General features: G+C 33.5%; 3 protein-coding genes across 3 annotated transcripts; 2 read left to right on the top strand and 1 right to left on the bottom strand.

Annotated features, from left to right (window-relative positions):
* The first annotated feature begins 1,308 nt into the window (after window positions 1-1,308).
* On the top strand, window positions 1,309-2,418 carry LOC100779954 (abscisic acid receptor PYL12). Its single transcript, XM_003542953.5, has one exon. The coding sequence runs from the start codon at window positions 1,536-1,538 to the stop codon at window positions 2,091-2,093; it is 558 nt and encodes a 185-aa protein (XP_003543001.1). The 5' UTR covers window positions 1,309-1,535; the 3' UTR covers window positions 2,094-2,418.
* A 2,464-nt stretch (window positions 2,419-4,882) lies between these two features.
* LOC100810599 (splicing factor 3B subunit 1) lies at window positions 4,883-9,235 on the bottom strand. The gene is given in 3 exon segments (XM_003541654.5): window positions 4,883-5,950; window positions 5,952-8,227; window positions 8,308-9,235. Coding segments are annotated over 3 exon segments (3,786 nt in total). The 5' UTR covers window positions 9,065-9,235; the 3' UTR covers window positions 4,883-5,197.
* Window positions 9,236-11,049: 1,814 nt separating this feature from the next.
* Window positions 11,050-13,741, top strand: LOC100814184 (cysteine protease XCP2). The gene is made up of 5 exons (XM_003542933.5): window positions 11,050-11,652; window positions 11,861-12,093; window positions 12,220-12,357; window positions 12,480-13,046; window positions 13,158-13,741. Exons 1-5 carry the CDS (start codon window positions 11,178-11,180, stop codon window positions 13,296-13,298), a joined length of 1,554 nt encoding a protein of 517 aa, XP_003542981.1. The 5' UTR covers window positions 11,050-11,177; the 3' UTR covers window positions 13,299-13,741.
* The last annotated feature ends 4,720 nt before the right edge of the window (window positions 13,742-18,461 follow it).

Raw genomic sequence — 18,461 nt, 5'->3', positions numbered from 1 at the left:
ATATTTTATTGTTTACTTCATTTGGTTATTTTGGTTGCAGCCACTCCAACTTTTAAACATGGTAAAAATGCTTTTTCACTTTGTCAATGAAGTTAGGATTACAGAAATTTAGGGCCTTTAAACCTTAAACTCGAGGAATGATCATTCTCGTTTAGTTGAGAGTAGTTTTACGAGACTTGTGATAGCTGAGATGGGATGAATTTTTGGACAGTGGATAGAGAGAGAAAAGCGAGAAACATACGCATGTTAAGTGATAGGAACAGAAATAAAGGATGTTAAATATGTGTTTGTAATAATGAAGTGTTTATGCATATCATTGTTGCTTTATCTATGGTGAAATAGATCAATTAATCATGGAAAGCCATTCTTTGTCGCTGTCTAGACATGTATTTTATGGCACATGGTTTCAATCTAAACTACGGGCTCTCTTGGAATGACTCCTAACCACCACAGAATTTTAGAACATATGGTTCTCGTTATTATCTTTTTGTGTCCATTAATTCTCATCCCAATAAAGATAAAACTAGCCACCTTAAGCTTACCATCACATCTTGCATCAGCTGAATGTCATTTTGTGTTAGCACACGACTTTCTGTTATAGTTGCTATCTTACATCCGTTCGTCGACATGGCCAGAATCGATTTTATTATACCCTCTTGGCGTCAGCAACAAGATGTGACCTTTATAATTTTCATTCTCGCACCCTTTTTACTAGGTCTAAAATCGTGGTTTAATTTGCTCGCTCGTAGCTCCAACTCTAATTTCACTAAAATCATAGGAATTTTACTTTAAACTTACATGTAGTCACACTTTTATCTTAAAAATACAAATAAAAATTGATCCAATAGTTAACAACGAACTCATATATCAAAAGAGGATGAATTTAATTTTTATTATCAATGTGAGCACCATAAATAATTTATAAGTATCTAAATAAATATTCTTTGAACCTTTAGGTTTATTCTGGCCTCCTTAATAAATTCCATAAATCTAACTTATCAAAATTTTTTTATAGAAAAAAAAAGACTTTTATTATAAGTAGAAATGAGACCAGTCACAGTGTCACATTAGTTTTTTCTTATCTACATTTACTGTGATGTAATAGTAGACTTTGTTATTAAAAGCCTTATCTGACTTGCAAGTGAAGGGAAGAGTTAATTAAATGTTGATGAGTGAAGACATTAATTCCATTCATAACATAACCGACTGGGAGAACAAAGGATAAACATCACCAAAATATCTAACATCTCACGTCAAAATACTCCAGAGCACTTAAGTACTAAGTAAAAGCAGCCAAACCGACCACACCGCAAAACAAGCCAAGTCTCGATTTTACAACCTTCAACTTACTGATGAATATAAAGTCTTATAACTCTAAAAAACCCAAAACCTTGTCATCTAGTTACTACTTAACAATCTACAAAGAGCTATAAATACATACATAAACACACACAAAACAAGGTCATTGAGAAACCCCAAAACAATCAACAATAGCTTGCTAGCTACTCCTGTTGCTGTGAGAACCGTTGATGTAGATGCTTTGCAAGCAAGATTTAGAGACTCCAACAATAAAAGCCATGCTTAACACCTACCATGCCTCCAAACTCTCATCAAACCAGTGTGGTTCTAGCCTTGTGCAAACAATAGATGCACCTTTACCTCTCGTATGGTCCCTCATAAGGCGCTTTGAGTATCCACAAGGGTACAAGCTCTTTGTGAAGAAGTGCAACCTTCTTGATGGGGATGGTGGCATTGGAAGCGTGCGTGAGGTCATGATCACATCTGGGTTACCCGCTGGTGTTAGTGTGGAGAGGTTGGACAAGCTCGATGATGACAAGCATGTCTTGAAGTTTAGCATCATTGGTGGTGATCACAGGCTTGTCAATTATAGTTCAACGATTACTTTGCATGAGGAGGAAGAGGAATACGGTGGGAAGACGGTGGCGATAGAGTCGTACGCGGTGGATGTCCCGGCGGGGAGTAGCGGCGACGATACGTGCTCTTTTGCTAATACTATCATAGCTTGCAACCTTAGGTCCTTGGCTAAGATCACAGAAGAAAAGGTTTGTAAGGTTAATCAAATTAAGCTTTAATACTTAAGTAGGTTCTTCTTGTTGTTTTTTTTTTCAATTAGAAATCTAAACTTTAAAAAAAATTGTAATTGAGTTTTTAATCTTCTATACAATTATTGTAATTGGGTTCTTGGAGTTAATGAAATCGTCATATTGTTATTTTTGAGGTGGTTTCAAGCTGTCAGAAATTCATTTCATTCGAGGAATCCAAGTACAAAAATGGCAAAACATAAAAAATTCAATTACAATCTTTTGTAGTTTAGAAACCTAAATAAAATTTCTCAAAACATTTAGGGACTTAATTGTATATTAAACCTTAAATTAAGGTTTGCTTTGTTTCTCTTAAGATTTGTTGTGATACTATGTTGATTACTGTTGTTATTGTTGCAAGTCTATTTATAGATCTATCGATTGATTCGATTCCTTTGTAGGCTAAGATTGGCATATGCTTAATTGTATATGCTAGTTTACGGGAATGATTTTTTTTTTTTTTTTTGTGGAATTTTCATTTCGATGCTTTCCAATGAAAATCTTTACCATCAAAATCTCATGCAAATGTACGTCCTGGGGTTATTTTGAGGTGCGCGCCCATCATCCATGGTCGAAAGGTGACCCCAAAAAATTTCAATGTGAGAAGATTTTTTTTTCCCAACAAATCTTATTGGCTCTTTCAAAACACATTCGATTTCCAAGTTTAAACTTAAACCAAACATTATGGAGTATAAAATTTCTTGAAAGAGATAAAACTTACCGTTGTGATCTTTGTGGTTAAAAAAGAATTAGACTTAACTGTCGATTGAAGAATATTTTTGGTGAAAATAAAATATAAAAAAAAGCTAATATAATTTTGTTTCCACCAAAAATTTAAATATTTATTCACATATAATATTTTATATTTATGTGTATTATAAGTAGATAAAATATTTTGTTATGTAATAAATATATCATTTTAATTAAAATTGCATGTACTTGTACATATTTATAATACTTTGTACATAAAATATCTCTGTCTATTATTTCATTTTGAGATCATACAATGTTAGGATCGATCCTGCTTCATGCTTCTCCTCTTTTATTATATAAATTCTCCCTCTTGTTTTTAGTTAAAGGTTGAGACTTCAATAGACTGTCAATAGAGAAGATCAAACCTATTATTAGTTGACTCAAACCAACTATATTCTAACCAAAAAAAGTATATATCAGTTAACTCAAATGAAGTTAACAATTGAATTTATTTTATATCATTTTTTGGATTCACATTGCATCGATTAGAATTACGTTATTATAAATAGCTAATGTTATTTTAAACAAATGTTGATACTTCAATTCCATTTTAAGAAATTGATTTAACCTGTATTTGCTTGCACATTTTGGACATGCGTTGAAAGACTTTTTTCATGTCAATATATAAAAGAAAAAGATGCAGAAGCTCCAACAATAATGTTTGACACTATATTAAGCATGCTATTAAGATTAAAAATGAAACAAACTTAAGTAATTTTTGGGTTAAATAAGAAAAGTTATATTAAATTTATTATCAACTTGCTTTTAATTTTAAAAAATCACACCACATTAAAATTAATTTCAATTAAATAATTTGATTCAAAAACATTTTTATAAATACTTGTCCAAAAACACTAGACATTTAAACTTATGGGTAGAAGTGGGTATATAGACCAGTGCTGCCTATTTAAGGTTTAATCCGCCAAATCGGTATTTTAGACAAATCAAATAAGCTTTCGTGAAATAAATGAATATTTTTTAACATCCGAATCTAACCCGTAAAAGTTCGTATGTACGGAATGATACATGGACCAAAATATTAATTTGAAAAAAAATATTTTTGAAAAAAGTGAAAATTTATAAAATTAAAAAAAAATTGATTTTATTTTTAAAGCTAAAATTTATCACACTAAAATATACCAATATTTTAAACATAATAAATTAATAATAACAACTTAAATTAAATATCAAAATCTTAACCTGAGAAATTAATAATACTTATATAATAAACTTAGACAAATTCAACCAGAAGTACACAAGTTCACATATAAAGTCTATAAGATCCACAAGCTTAACAACATTATCGAACCGTCTAGGACTTGAATCAATATATCCAACCCTACTTATGAAAATTATAAATGAAAAAATCGAGATCTGAAAGTGACAAATTGAAAAAATACAAACTTACAAAAATTAAAAATGAATAAAAAAAATGCTAACATATTTAAGCCAAAAAAATATAAAAAAGGAGGTATACAAATAACAAAAGAGAGGTATATATAACAATTGTCGTTTTAATAAAAATTTATGCTTGAAGATAGGTAATGGGCTAATGGCAGATAAGAAGGGATTCATTTGCTGCAATATCGGTTAATGCAGACAAACCGAGTTGCACGCAAATCCGCGCATCATACCGTACGCACGTAATAAACAAGATAGGTTACCCTGATACCAGTCCAGAGTCTCAGTCATGCACACTACACTGTGTAAGACATGGTTAATAAACATGGACGGAGCACCATTGCACATAAGCTTAGCATCTGACTTATTTCACAAAAAGCATGTATTATATTGGGATTGTTATTTTCTGACCCAGAAGAACTAACATGTAGCCACAAATCAAGACATAAGCAGAAAATTGAATCTCTCTTAAAAAAAAAAAATTGGCAGAAAATAATTTTCTAAAATTCTGAAAGACAATGCATGGCAGGCATTCACAGCATTCCTTAAAAAGACCATGCTTACCTACTGTGCTTTATTCACTTTATCAGATGCCAAAAATAATCAATCTTAAGCAGCAACAGTAATGGGAGAAGGATTCATAACATTAACTAAACTAAAATGACATGCTTATCAATCTTGGTAATTCTGCAACCTCTTAACTGACTCATCCATCTCACCAGCATTTTGGCAATGCAGATGTCTAAAAATACACTGACAAAAACAGAACCGTTTAAGCATATCATCTGGTGAGATACAATATTTCATCAAGAGAGGAACCTGTTATCTATGTAACAAGACACAATAATGTTCAAACAACTGAGCTTTACATTGCTGCGAGGAAGTACTGAAAACTGCCAAATATATTGGAGACAGAAATGAACTAACTAATCAAAATCCAACTAGATGAACATCATTAACTCTGGCCTGCTGTAAACATTGTTCTGCTCATCCTCCAAGGCAGGGTACGATGCTACAAGAGCATCCTGGGCTCCAATATAGAGAGAGTTGTAGATCTTCCAATATACCTCCCTAACTTTTCGTGCAGGGTGGAAGAGTCCTTGTAGACAATAATTCAGTACAACAGCTGCTCCCAACGCTACCCTCATCCCTTCAATTGCTTCCATCACAGCATTAATCACATGAGGAGAAGTTTCAAAAATGTTTGGCCAGACATAATTCAGCAAATGAACCAGTGCATCCTCACAACCTAAACCAGCCACTCCCAGAGCCATATGCTTCACAGCAGAAGCAGCTGTCTGCCTGTGAACCAAATCCCTGTCCATGAGTGCATCTTCAAGCAAAGGAGTCACAGCATAGATGTAATCCTTTCCCATTTCACCAATGTACTCAAATAGGAAAGAGAGGGACTTGAGCACACCATTTTGCACATTAAGCTCCGGCACGCGATACTCGTTCATCAATGCTGGTAAAACTGTGAAGGGTGAACATGTTTCTGCAACAATTGCAATGGCTACGGTTGTGCAAACACGGTTCTGCCTCTCCTGCACCTTGAGATTATTCAATAGGGTTGCCAAGACATCTTGTGGTCCAATGGCTTTTGCAATATATCCAAAAGTGTTCACTGTAGCTCTACGGATTCCCTTCTTGTGTGCTTTGAGCATCTCAAGCAACTCAAAACAAATCCTCATCCACCTCTCTTGCTGGTACAAACTCAGCTCCACGGTCAGCAATCCTACCAACAAGGTCAATACAATTCTCCTGGACTTTCTCGTGCCTATTCTTCAAAATCGGAGTCAACCTGGGAAGTAAATCCTTAATAGGTGGAGTCATCTTTGTCATACCGATAACATTGACAATTGACTTGAGAGCTCCCAAAATTGATCCTAAAACTTCAGGATACTCTTCTCCCAAATACTCATACAAGACAACACCAAGATGACCCATCAATTGTTCCTCATGGCACTGCTTCATGACAACAGCAATCCTTGAAATGAGATCTGCCGCTTGCTGTCTCACCTTTGCACTCTTGTTGTTCAATCGCCACTTTATAGTACCACAAATCTGAGGAAGATATGGCTTCACTCTCTGCCCAAGTGAGTTTACGACTGCACCAAACCCATTAAGCATCACATTAGCATCGTCACTGGTCTGCTCTTGGAAGGCATAAAGAATACCATCAATCAGAAGCTCTTCCAGCCGTGCATCAATATCAGATGCCCCCAGGTTAGTAACCACCTTCTCAATAGTCTCCATAACCATACGCCTATAAGGTTCACTCTCATCTTTAAGATCCTCAACAATTCTACCAACAATATCTGCAACACCAACTTTGTTTGCTATCTCTACAGTAGTCTCCACAAGTTGCTTATAGTTTCTTCTATCTAGAGCCATCCTCCTAACCCAGAAATTCTTGAAAAACTCAGGTAGGATATCATTTCTAATATATTCAGCTTCCACACCCTCAGTGCTCACACACTGCTTCACCACTTTCAGAACAATTTTCTTCATTTCTTCATCAGGTGACTGGAATTCACGAATCAGAATGAGCATGACTTCCTTAGTATAGTAACTGGCATACAGGGCTTCCATCAACGGAATAATAAACCCAATTGCCTTCAGAAATGCAGCCAACACCTTCCCACGGTGTTGCCTAATACCCTTCCACAGTGGCTTCAAAACAGAGTCAAAGCTTTCAATACCATAAGGAGCAGCAGCCTCAGCAAGAGCAGCAAGAGACAATGCAGAGATCGTTCTCACCTTCTGATTCTCATCATTCAGACCATGCTCTATAATTTCCACAAGAGATCTCAGATGTGGCAACACCGCACAACCAATTAAAATGGCGATCTGCTGCACGATCTTAATCCCTGTGTGCCTAGCTTGCCATGATTTCTTACTCTGACACACAGCCTTCAAGAATGGCAACAGTGCAGGAATACCAAGTGCAGAAGCAACAACACTAAAGGCCCTAGCAGTAGTGTTCCTAACATATTCATCAATGTTATCAATATCAGGTCGCATAGCAGCAATCATAGTAGCCAGCCCAGCAGCTTTACTAAGATTAGATATTATTTCTCTGCCCTCCACACGCGCATAGTAGTCTTCATCAATCAACAAGGGTTCAATAACAACAAGAATCTTATGCACAAAAGGCCGAACCAATTCGTCTAACTTATACAAAACCCTGTCAATTACCTTAACCAAAAGATGCCTCTCTTGATCCTCCAGGGTAGGCTGCATGAGCAATGGCAAAATCCGGTTAAACAACGGCCCAGCACCAAACTCGCGAGCCTTATCCGTAAGCTGCCTCAATGCAGTCTTCCTCTGCGGTGGCGTCCCATTCTTCACTTTAAGCAGAAGCTTCATAATCTTCCTTTCCTTCTGCTCATCTGGAGACAACTCCTCTTCATTCTCCTCATTCAACAGTGCCCCAAAGTACTGGTAATCCTCTGGCTTCATAAACGGCAACCCACCGGGTGCTTCCTTGGGAACATCAAACTGCTGCCCGCGATTCTCCTCAGGAATTTGATAAAGAGGAGTCCCCAAAGGCGTAGGAGTGGCAAGAAGCTTCCTCGCTGGAGTCCTAATGGGCACATAGGATGCGGGGGGATCCAAAACCTTATACCCCTCTTGAGGAAACATAGCATCAAGCTCCTCATCAGTCAAGGGGCGATTCCTCTCTTCAATATCCCTCTCCCACCTCAACAAATTGTATTGTTCCGGAGTAATGGAGCCTTGTAAAGCCCCAGGGGTTGGAGTAGCAAGTTCAATTCCACCAACAGGAGTAACACCGGGAGTATAAGCAGCAGCAGGAGTAGCACCTGGCAACGGAGTAGCACTTCCCATAGTAGCGGGAGTCTCATCCCACCTCGACCTTTGCCTCTTGGGAGTTGGAGTAGCCATCCCAGAAAGCTTAGGAGTAGCATCCCAAGTCATACCAGCAGGTGTAGCACCCGGTGTAGCACCACCTGCACAAGAACAAACCCAACCCAGAAAAAAATGTTAGTGAGGACATAAATTTAACACAAGGGTGTAACAGTAGCAATACCTGCAGGTGTTGCATCAGAATCCGCAACTCTACCAGGAGTGGGAGTTTCATCCCACCGGTTCCTCCTCCCCGGTGTCGCATCGGTAACCCTCCCCGGCGTCGGGGTGGCATCCCACCGCCCCGGAGTGGTGTCCGGCATGTCCCAATCAGAGGTTTTGGCCTTCTTCGCCGCCGCCGCCGCCGCGGCACCACCGTCATCCTGAGACTGGTCCCAGCGGTTCCTCCTCTTCTGCTGCTGTTGCTGCGGAGCATCCTTCGCTGCTTCCTCTTCCTCCTTCTTCTTCTTAGCGATGGCTTTCAGAGTCTCCTCCTTCTCCCTCTTGAGCGCCTCCTCGCGCATGATATCGGCGTAGGTCCTAACAGAGGGGTCCGGGGTCTTCTCGCCGGCGGCGAAGGGGTCGTGGCGCTCCGGCGAGATGATCTGATTGAGGCGGCGGCGGCGGTAGTCGTCCTCGCGGTCGATGATGCGCTGCGGCTTACGGAAGCCGATATCGTTATCGGAATCAGGGGCGGAGGGCATATCCTTGAGGAGGGACTTGGGGGCGGTGTAGGATGCGAGCTTGCGCGCAACCTCATTGTCCATGGCATCGAGATTCTCGTCATCTTCGTTAGCGGGGATTGAAGTGAGGTAGGAGCCCTTGTCGCTTCCGCCGTAGAGATCGGTGTCAAACGTGACGGAGGTGAGCGACGCCAGTTGCTGCTCCATTCGCTTCCGCTCTTCCTGCGTCTTCGCGATCTCGGGGTCCACCGAAGCCATGATGAAGATGATACGATGCTTCGAAATCCCTAAAACCCTAGACAAGGAGAAAGAGAGGGAAGGTAGGGTTCTGGATTGATGGATGGATGGATTTCGATTCGCAAAATGGATAGAAAATTGAAAGAGAAAGAAACCCTATGCAGCTTACTGAGTGAATGTTAAAAGAGACAGATTCAGATATACAAACAATGCGATGAGTGGAACCACATGCGTTTGGGCCAGTCTGCCCCAATTATTCTATCTACCTGGACCTTCTTGAAGCCCAAGTTCATTCCATATTTATTATTATTACTATTATTATGGGAAGAGAGGAAAAAAATTAAATAATAAAAAAACAGAACTAAATACAGTTAATAAAAAAATTAACAATATAAAAGTAGTATAAATTTAATGTAGGTTAGAAGAAAATTTTGAAAATATAAGAAGTGATTTAAGGGTAAAATTGTCCAATAAAATATAGATATCAAATGCAATATTTCCTTTATTATTAATATAGATTATTATTATTATTATATAATATATTTATAATTTATCAGATTGATTATCTACTGTATACATACTTTTTCCATTATTTTTAGATTGTTTCCTTTTCTATTTCCTTATTTTTTTAAAAAATTTATTTATTCTTTTCTCTTTCTTTTTTTTCCTTTTATTTTTTCCTTCTTATTTTGTTTTATTTATTTATTATTTCTATTTCTTTTTTTATGTTTTTTTTTCGTAAAAAAAAATCATGTTTGTATGTGTTCTCTTTTTTTTATGTTTTTCTTTATAGTTAATTATGATATCTACTATATATATATATATATATATATACATTCTATCTGTATAAAGGACACATGTCAACACTTAGTTAAAAAAATTCCCTTCAATTTTTTTCCTTTTTTTCATTCATATTTTTATTTATAAGAAAAAATATCAAATATCTATCATTCAATTAGCCAAAAATATTTATTATCATTATTCAAATTATAATTTATCATATTGATTATCTGCTATATATATATATACATAATTTTTCCATTGTTTTTAGATTTTTTTTTCCTTTTCTCTTTCTTTATGTTTTTTAATGATATTGATATTTTTATCTGGTGACATTTGATAAAAAAAGAAGTAATTATTTATATTTATATATATACTATATTTAAAATTTAATTTAATGTTTATTTTTAAAATTAAAAATATAAATATATTTTTCTTATTGTTTTATTATGTTCAAAGTATTTGATTTTGTCTCATATGTTTTATGATTTATTTTTAAATAAATAATAAATCATTTAAAAAATGCATAAATACAAATGTGACCCGTGTATATACACAGTAGCTAAATAGTATTTATATAAAGCTCTTTTTAAATTGATATATTTTAAACATTTTTTTCATCATCTACAAGTTTTATCGTATAAAGTTTATACAAATATTGAAATGGTATCGGTTAATCACTTGACAGATGAAAATAAATATACAAATATGATAATTTGAATTTGAAACTGGATAACAAAATAAATTAACTTTACACAAACTTTTTCCCCCCTCAGAAATATAAAAGGAACAAGCCTAGTGTACTATGAATGGGAGTTGTGCTATTCACCTGTATTCACTTTTTATCCATGCTAAATTGCTAATTGCTTATTCGATGCCTCATCAACCAGTCCAAAAATCCAAGGTTATGCAAGCTTGACAACACAAACGTTTGACTGTTAGATTACCTGGTCCTTTTACACAGATGCACTCGCAAGTCAATGCTTCATTCTAACTAGTAATAGGACTAGTAGAAATATCAATTGTAAAATTTGACACTCGTTAAAAATGATATGATGACTGCACCAAAATAGAATTCACGGTGAAGGAATTCATTCATTCATTCATACATAACATAACTACCAAATCGCCCCTTTATTACAGTGCTATTTGATATTCTCCTATCTTTCTTTCTTTCTGATTTTTTTATCTAAGCCATAGAAGAAAAAGGATAAAAGACCAAGATGCAGACTCCTCTTGTGTTGAGTGGAAGGTTTGGTCATGCATCTAATTGTATATATATATATACACACACACACGATACAAAGATGTCGTTGGTGGATCAAGTATCATTCAGTGCTAAAGAGTGAGGAAAATGGGTTGTCAACTGAAAACTCAATTGTTTCTTCTTTTCCTTGTCTGGGGATCATGGACATTTCTATGTTATGGTCTCCCAAGTGAGTACTCCATACTAGCCCTTGAAATTGACAAGTTTCCTTCGGAGGAAGGGGTGATTGAGCTGTTCCAACGATGGAAGGAGGAAAATAAGAAGATTTACAGGAGCCCAGATCAAGAAAAGTTAAGGTTCGAGAATTTCAAGAGGAACTTGAAATACATTGCAGAGAAGAACTCGAAGCGAATTTCTCCTTACGGGCAGAGTCTCGGATTGAACAGGTTTGCTGACATGAGCAATGAGGAGTTCAAGAGTAAGTTTACTTCAAAGGTGAAGAAGCCATTTAGCAAAAGGAATGGCTTGTCTGGTAAGGATCACTCTTGCGAAGATGCACCTTACTCTTTGGATTGGAGGAAGAAGGGTGTTGTGACTGCTGTGAAGGACCAAGGCTATTGTGGTAAGCTTCTATAGTCTATATACCAATAGATTTGAAAACATTGATGATGATGATTTATATTGTTCCATTTTGGTTGACTTATGTCAGTTATGTGAGATTCCCTGCATGTCAAAACTCACCACTCTAATTTCCTTTTTTCATTTAGTTTTTACAACTTCAGTTTTGAATATTGTAAATTGTAAGTGATTCATTCTTGTTCTATTTTTAGGCTGTTGTTGGGCATTCTCTTCCACTGGTGCCATAGAAGGAATAAATGCAATAGTCTCAGGGGACCTTATAAGCCTTTCCGAACCGGAACTTGTGGACTGTGACAGAACTAATGATGGATGTGATGGAGGCCACATGGACTATGCTTTTGAATGGGTTATGCACAATGGTGGGATCGACACGGAAACTAATTATCCTTATAGTGGTGCAGATGGTACATGCAATGTAGCAAAGGTCCTCTTTCTTACTAAGAATCTATGACTAAGGCCTGCCTTTTCCTTCTAAACTATTTGCCTGTGATTGTAGAACACATTGTATTTCTGTATGTCTAATTTATTGATTTTTTTTTTCTTGAATTAGGAGGAAACCAAGGTTATTGGCATTGATGGCTACTACAATGTGGAGCAATCAGATCGTTCTCTATTGTGTGCTACAGTGAAGCAACCCATCAGTGCCGGTATAGATGGCTCTTCATGGGATTTTCAACTATATATTGGCGTAAGTATTATTTTATTTCCTAGTATGTTTATTTGGCCATTCACTAGTTACTATTGTAGAAGTACAAACCAGAAAATGGAGTTTGGTTTCACAAACAAGTCATTTTCTGTTTTCTTGAACAGGGAATCTATGATGGAGATTGCTCAAGTGATCCAGATGATATTGACCATGCAATTTTGGTTGTGGGTTATGGCTCAGAGGGTGATGAAGATTACTGGATTGTGAAGAATTCATGGGGAACCTCATGGGGAATGGAAGGGTACATTTATATTAGAAGGAATACTAATTTAAAATATGGCGTGTGTGCAATCAACTACATGGCCTCTTATCCTACCAAAGAGCCTACTGCACCATCCCCAAGTAGTCCTCCTTCACCACCATCATCACCACCGCCTTCACCATTAACACCACCGGCACTACCGCCACCTTCACCACCGGCAACACCGCCACTTTCTCCACCATTACCGCCAGCAACACCGCCACCCCTCCCACCACCTCCACCTAGTAAATGTGGACAATTCTCATATTGTCCAGCTCATGAGACATGTTGCTGCCTTTATGAGTTCTTTGGTTTCTGCTTAGTTTATGGTTGTTGTGAATATAAGAATGCTGTGTGTTGCATTTGGACCGAGTACTGTTGCCCAAGTGATTACCCCATTTGTGATATTAGAGATGGACTCTGTCTCCAGGTATGAGAAGATATCATGTCTATATTCTAGCCTCTTCCAATTGGTAACCTAACATTCTTAATGTGATCATGATTAATGTTGTAAATATACTCGAAAATTTGTGTCATGTAGAAGCATGGAGATTTAATGGGAGTGGCTGCAAAGAAGATAAAGAAGGGAAGGCACAAGTTACCATGGACTAAATTTGAACAAACAGAAAAGACATATCATCACCTTCAGACGGGGAGGAATGCTTTTGCTGCAGTGCTTTGAATTTAATTTTTTCTCCTCAGCTGTTAGTATCTCTAATGAAAAATATTTTATGAACATCCAATGTGTTATATGACACCCAGTGAAAAAGGAAAAAGAGTAAAAATATATGTATTAGAAGTTATATTATATGATCTAATGGGAGGAAACAGATAAAGAAAAATAATAAATTGTTAACGTAGTGTTTAAAAAAAGTGAGTGTCCATGTAACTCACCTCTCATGTTTAGATTTTCTCTATATTGTGTACCATTGGCATGGATTATATCTATCTGTTAGTTAGTTTCTTCTCAATACAAGAAGCACTGAGTTGCACTAAATATCATTTTGTTTGATAAAGTTAATGTGGTTCAAGCATTTGTTAACCTGAGTTGAAGATGTGAAGTATAAACTTGATAACGAAAAATCTAATTACACCATGCATGTAAAATTATTATTTTTATTAACATTGTCAAAAACTTTGAGGAATAAATTGTTTACAAAGAGTTGTATTACCTTCAAGTAGGAGAAAAAATTACGAAGAGAGGAAATAGAAGGGAGATTAACAAAAAGAGAAGCGACGAATAATATTAAAAAATTTAAATACAAAATTTATTGCAATTACTGCTGGAGCATAGCTGAACTAGTATCTCATCTAGTTTTTTTAAACTAGAATGTAGTTTTGTAGGAATCTACAGATATCTACAGATATAACTAAAGGAATAGGCTGTCGAAATTACACTTCTGCCCTCTTTTATTGCCTGACACGTGCCTTTTTTTGGTGTTTTGGTCAACTAAGGCATCAGCAGCCAGCTTTTTCCTCTTAACTTCATCTCCTTATTTCATTTTTTTTTTAACAAATTTAGCCAAAACAACCCCTTCAGACACATTACCAAAAAGCTGGCAGCAAAATCAATGACTAAAAAAGGAAGCTGAGACACAGTGTCAATTGCTGCTTATCAATCGTAAATTTTTTCAACTTAACTTATAAAATAATTATTATAAAAATTAATAGATTTTTTATATATGATAATTTTTTTATTAAATAACAATATAATTGATACAAATATTATTCATTTATTAAATTTTAGTTGGAGAGAATAAAAGTATCATAAGTTTATAAGTCATTCACATTTGTTTTAAAAAAATATATAAATATAAAAAATAATATAATTTACTAATAAATCCAAAGATTTCCTTTTTATTCAAACCCAGAAACTAAATCTATATAAATTTATATAAAAACTCATTCAAAAGATTGATTTTTGTTAAAGTTTTTTATCATTAATTAATCATAAAAAAAATTAGCATAGCTTATAAAATAATTAAAATAATTTTTACAATTTAATCTATAGAGTATCAATAAAAGAGAGTAGTGTATATATAAACACATAAAAAAGTATATAAATAAAAATCAGTTTATTTTAAATTATAAAACTTTGATTAGTTTAAACTAATTTATTTTTTGAGCGTAACAATCACTTAAATTAATTTTAATCAATGAGAATTAATTTTAATCAATGAAAAGATAAATATCAGTTCCAAAATCCTCACAAATTTTTTGTCTCTTTTATATCTCTTTTGGGACCTTCTATGTTGCTGACATACAATCATCACGTGAGGGAAAGATCTTAGCCTTTATAGTAGAAATGGAAAGGATCCGACTCCTTTTATTCATCATAAAATAGTTTGAAAAAAAAATACAATTGATTTTTTATATTTTTTAAAGTATTTTACGTTTTAATCTAAGTAAAAAAAAATGGATCGAAACAGAATAATCCGTGCAAATGCACCAGTAACTTTGATTAGTTTACAAGTATGAACCCTAATATAAAATATTTTTCTTAAGTGTAACAATCACTTAAATTTATATTTAATCAAAAATTTTAAATCAATCTTAATTTGAAAAAACAAGAAAATCAATAAATGAGAAGATAAATGACATGACCATTTTATGAGTTAAAAAAAATAGTTCCAAAATCCTCATAATTTTTTGGTCTCTTTTAATATTTCTTTTGGGATTTAAAAAAATCAATGAGAACATAAATGGCATGATAATTGTATTTTTTTTTTTTTCAAATTATGCATGTGTACGTGGGAAATATTTTGTTGAACAGCTGGAGAAAATATTAAGGAAAAAGAAAGAGAACAAATCTTAACTTTTGTTGTAGAAATGGAAGGAATTCAACTTTTTTTATTTCCTAAAAAATAGTTTGAAAAAACATACAAATAATTTTTTTATACTTTTTCGAGTATTTTATTTTTTAATCTTAAAATAAAAAACAGTTGAACGAATCGAAACGATACGTTCTAAGTTCACTTGTCTAGGTTTTTTTATAAAATCAGATCTTTTAAAAAAACAATTTTGGTTAGGCTATTATAATGGTCTCATGCGCTGGGCTTAAGGCGTCAGAACATAAGTCCAAATCTTCTAAGTCCACTTATCTAGTTCGAGTTCTCATTTGGGTACGTACACAGGTTCTTGATATACGAAATCCCAGATAGGGTATGGCATGAAAGTTGAAACCATGTGGTTCTAACTAATTTCTATGTAATATCTTATTACTTTTTATATAAATTAAAATATATTTAATTATGTGTGATGTGAAAATTGATCAGAATTATGTAATAGTGAATCATATAATAATTTTTCCATATATTACTGATATCATGGTAGATTTGTAATTTTTCCACATTTTTAAGGAGAAATGACGTTATTTCTCTCTTTAAAACGGATAGCAAAACTCCATTGGCATTAGCTGCATTACTTGCATGGTCATTTTAACTATGACGTTATCCTTTCTTCTTCTTTTTTTTTTAGCAAACAACGAAGATGTATATATAAAAATGTTGGGTATAAGAACCAAATACTGAGAAAGTTTCATATCAAAGGAAATGAAAAGGGAATAATTATTACGCTATTCTCATTCTTCTATTCCGTAAAGAAGAAAGAAACTTAAATTTCTAGCTTTTATTTCAAGACATTGAATGATTAAGATTAGCAATTCAGCGTCAACTTAACCTATTTTTATTACTTAGATATTGTAATTATTAATTTATCTTTGTTTTTTATTATTAAATGTTTTCTTTTATACTTATATTTGTTTTGGCTTAATCACCCTTTGTTTGATATTATGATTTTAATTATCATTTAAAAATATTTTTAAACTTAGAAATAAAGATGAAGTTTTGTGTCTAAGGATGAACCATTATTTGTTAGTCATCTTATAATTCATATTCTTAAAGCAAGTCACTTAATTAGACTAATCAATGAATTAATAATTTTGTCAGATAATAATTGAGTTTTGAATTAGATGAATGACCTTTTTTATATGCATGAAGATCCAATACTTTTATTCATTATTATTTTATTTATTTTTACCGCATTTCAAATATTCATAAAAATTATCAAAAAGAATTCCTTATTCTTTTACTTTTTTAATTATCATTCCCGAAACCCGTATTTAGCAAAAGTTGTTTTTTTAAAAGTATTTTGTGAGTTTCTATAAATACCATATTTAAACTTTCTTTTTATACTATTTATTTATGTGATTTGATATATTTGCAAAGAAAATCAACGAACAGTAACTAACTCAATTATAATTAATTTAATTCAAGTTTAAAATAAAGAAATAATTGATCAAATTAATTAATTTACATCGCGAGATTTATTGGATTATTTTGATTTTTGAAGGACATTATTGGCGTTATAACACGTAAGAGTGAAAAGACACACACTTGTCTAGTCGGAGCAAAGGGCAGTAACTCATGCCAAGCAATCTCTTTCTGCATGGCTTTTACATCGACGCGTGGTGGTTGGATTTTCAAGCCAGTAGCCAATTAATGAAAGGACTTGTATAGTTGTATGATAAATGATAAAGCAACAGAAATGTGAAAATGTTTAGTATTTTATTTTCAGATATAACCTTGATTTGATATTTGAGGGGGCTCTGTGCTTAATTGCTCATTCCTTCGCATTGGATGCTATTCTTTATATATGATAGCAAAATTAGTCTGTAATGATGCTACAGACTTATAAATGTTAAGTTTAGAATAAGGAATAATTCAACTCTAAATTCGTATCTTGCCAAAAGTCTTTGCTATAACTTACAATTGTACTTATTGTCAACTTATTAATGAAAGACAACCAATAAAAATCAGTTTCTAAGATAGTCTAGTTTATGTATTTGTAACGTTGTCAAAATGGAAGCTGAGAACTTTAAATTGTTTCATAAATATACTTATACATAAATACATAATTGAAGTTTGATTTTGTTTTTAATTTTTAGAAACATCATTAATAGGAAGTAATATTTTTTCTTTGTTACATCAAGTAATCTTATTTGATGCACAGAATATAAATGACACTTCTTTCAACTGAAATTTGAACAATATTTCATTATTTTATATATAAGAGACTGATATTCTCTTCTATTATCAGTATATTTTATAGGATAAATAGGTTAACTTTTGACTTATTTGATTAGCTTATAATTTTGTTTGACTAAATCTTCGAGCATTTCAACTAGTATTTTATATTAGTTTTAGTAAATACACGCTATTTGTCATAAAAAAAAGTAAATACATGCTATGTTTAATGCCATTGATTAAGCCTGAAGTTTTCAATTCAAAGTTTAAATTATCATGTAGGCAATTTAATAAAAATATATAGTTGAAAATAACATTAATGAAATCAAGGATTTTATTGTTAGTAAACCAACAAACCATATATGTTATAAAATTATTAAGACAAATGGTAAGTAATGTCCTATAGATATTATTTGACATATTAAAAGTGATTTTTTTATTATTATTGAAAAGTATTATTAAGGCATGCAATCGTGATTTCTAATGTATACCTAACATGATTTTTAATAATAAAACATTATTATTGATTTTCTGACCAATGTCCCTAACAAGATCCCGTTATTAAAAGCGTTGAGCACGGTCATTATTTATAAAGTCCAATTTTTTAAGAGTAAATTATAATAATCATCGTTTTGATTTGCTTTTATTACATTGGGCATCTATGTTTTTTTTTTAATTCTATAAAAAAGATTCTATATTATTGATTTTTTTCACTTGTCACTATTAGATATTTTTTTGAGTTAATCACAATTATCATTTCTTTGATTTGTTTTTATTACACTTATCACCCTTTTTTATTTGGTATTACTTTTAGAGTATAT

Source organism: Glycine max, chromosome 13 (genome assembly GCF_000004515.6).
Source record: "Glycine max cultivar Williams 82 chromosome 13, Glycine_max_v4.0, whole genome shotgun sequence".
In the NCBI taxonomy this organism is placed as follows: Eukaryota; Viridiplantae; Streptophyta; class Magnoliopsida; order Fabales; family Fabaceae; genus Glycine; species Glycine max.
This window is presented reverse-complemented; position numbering and strand designations above follow the sequence as displayed.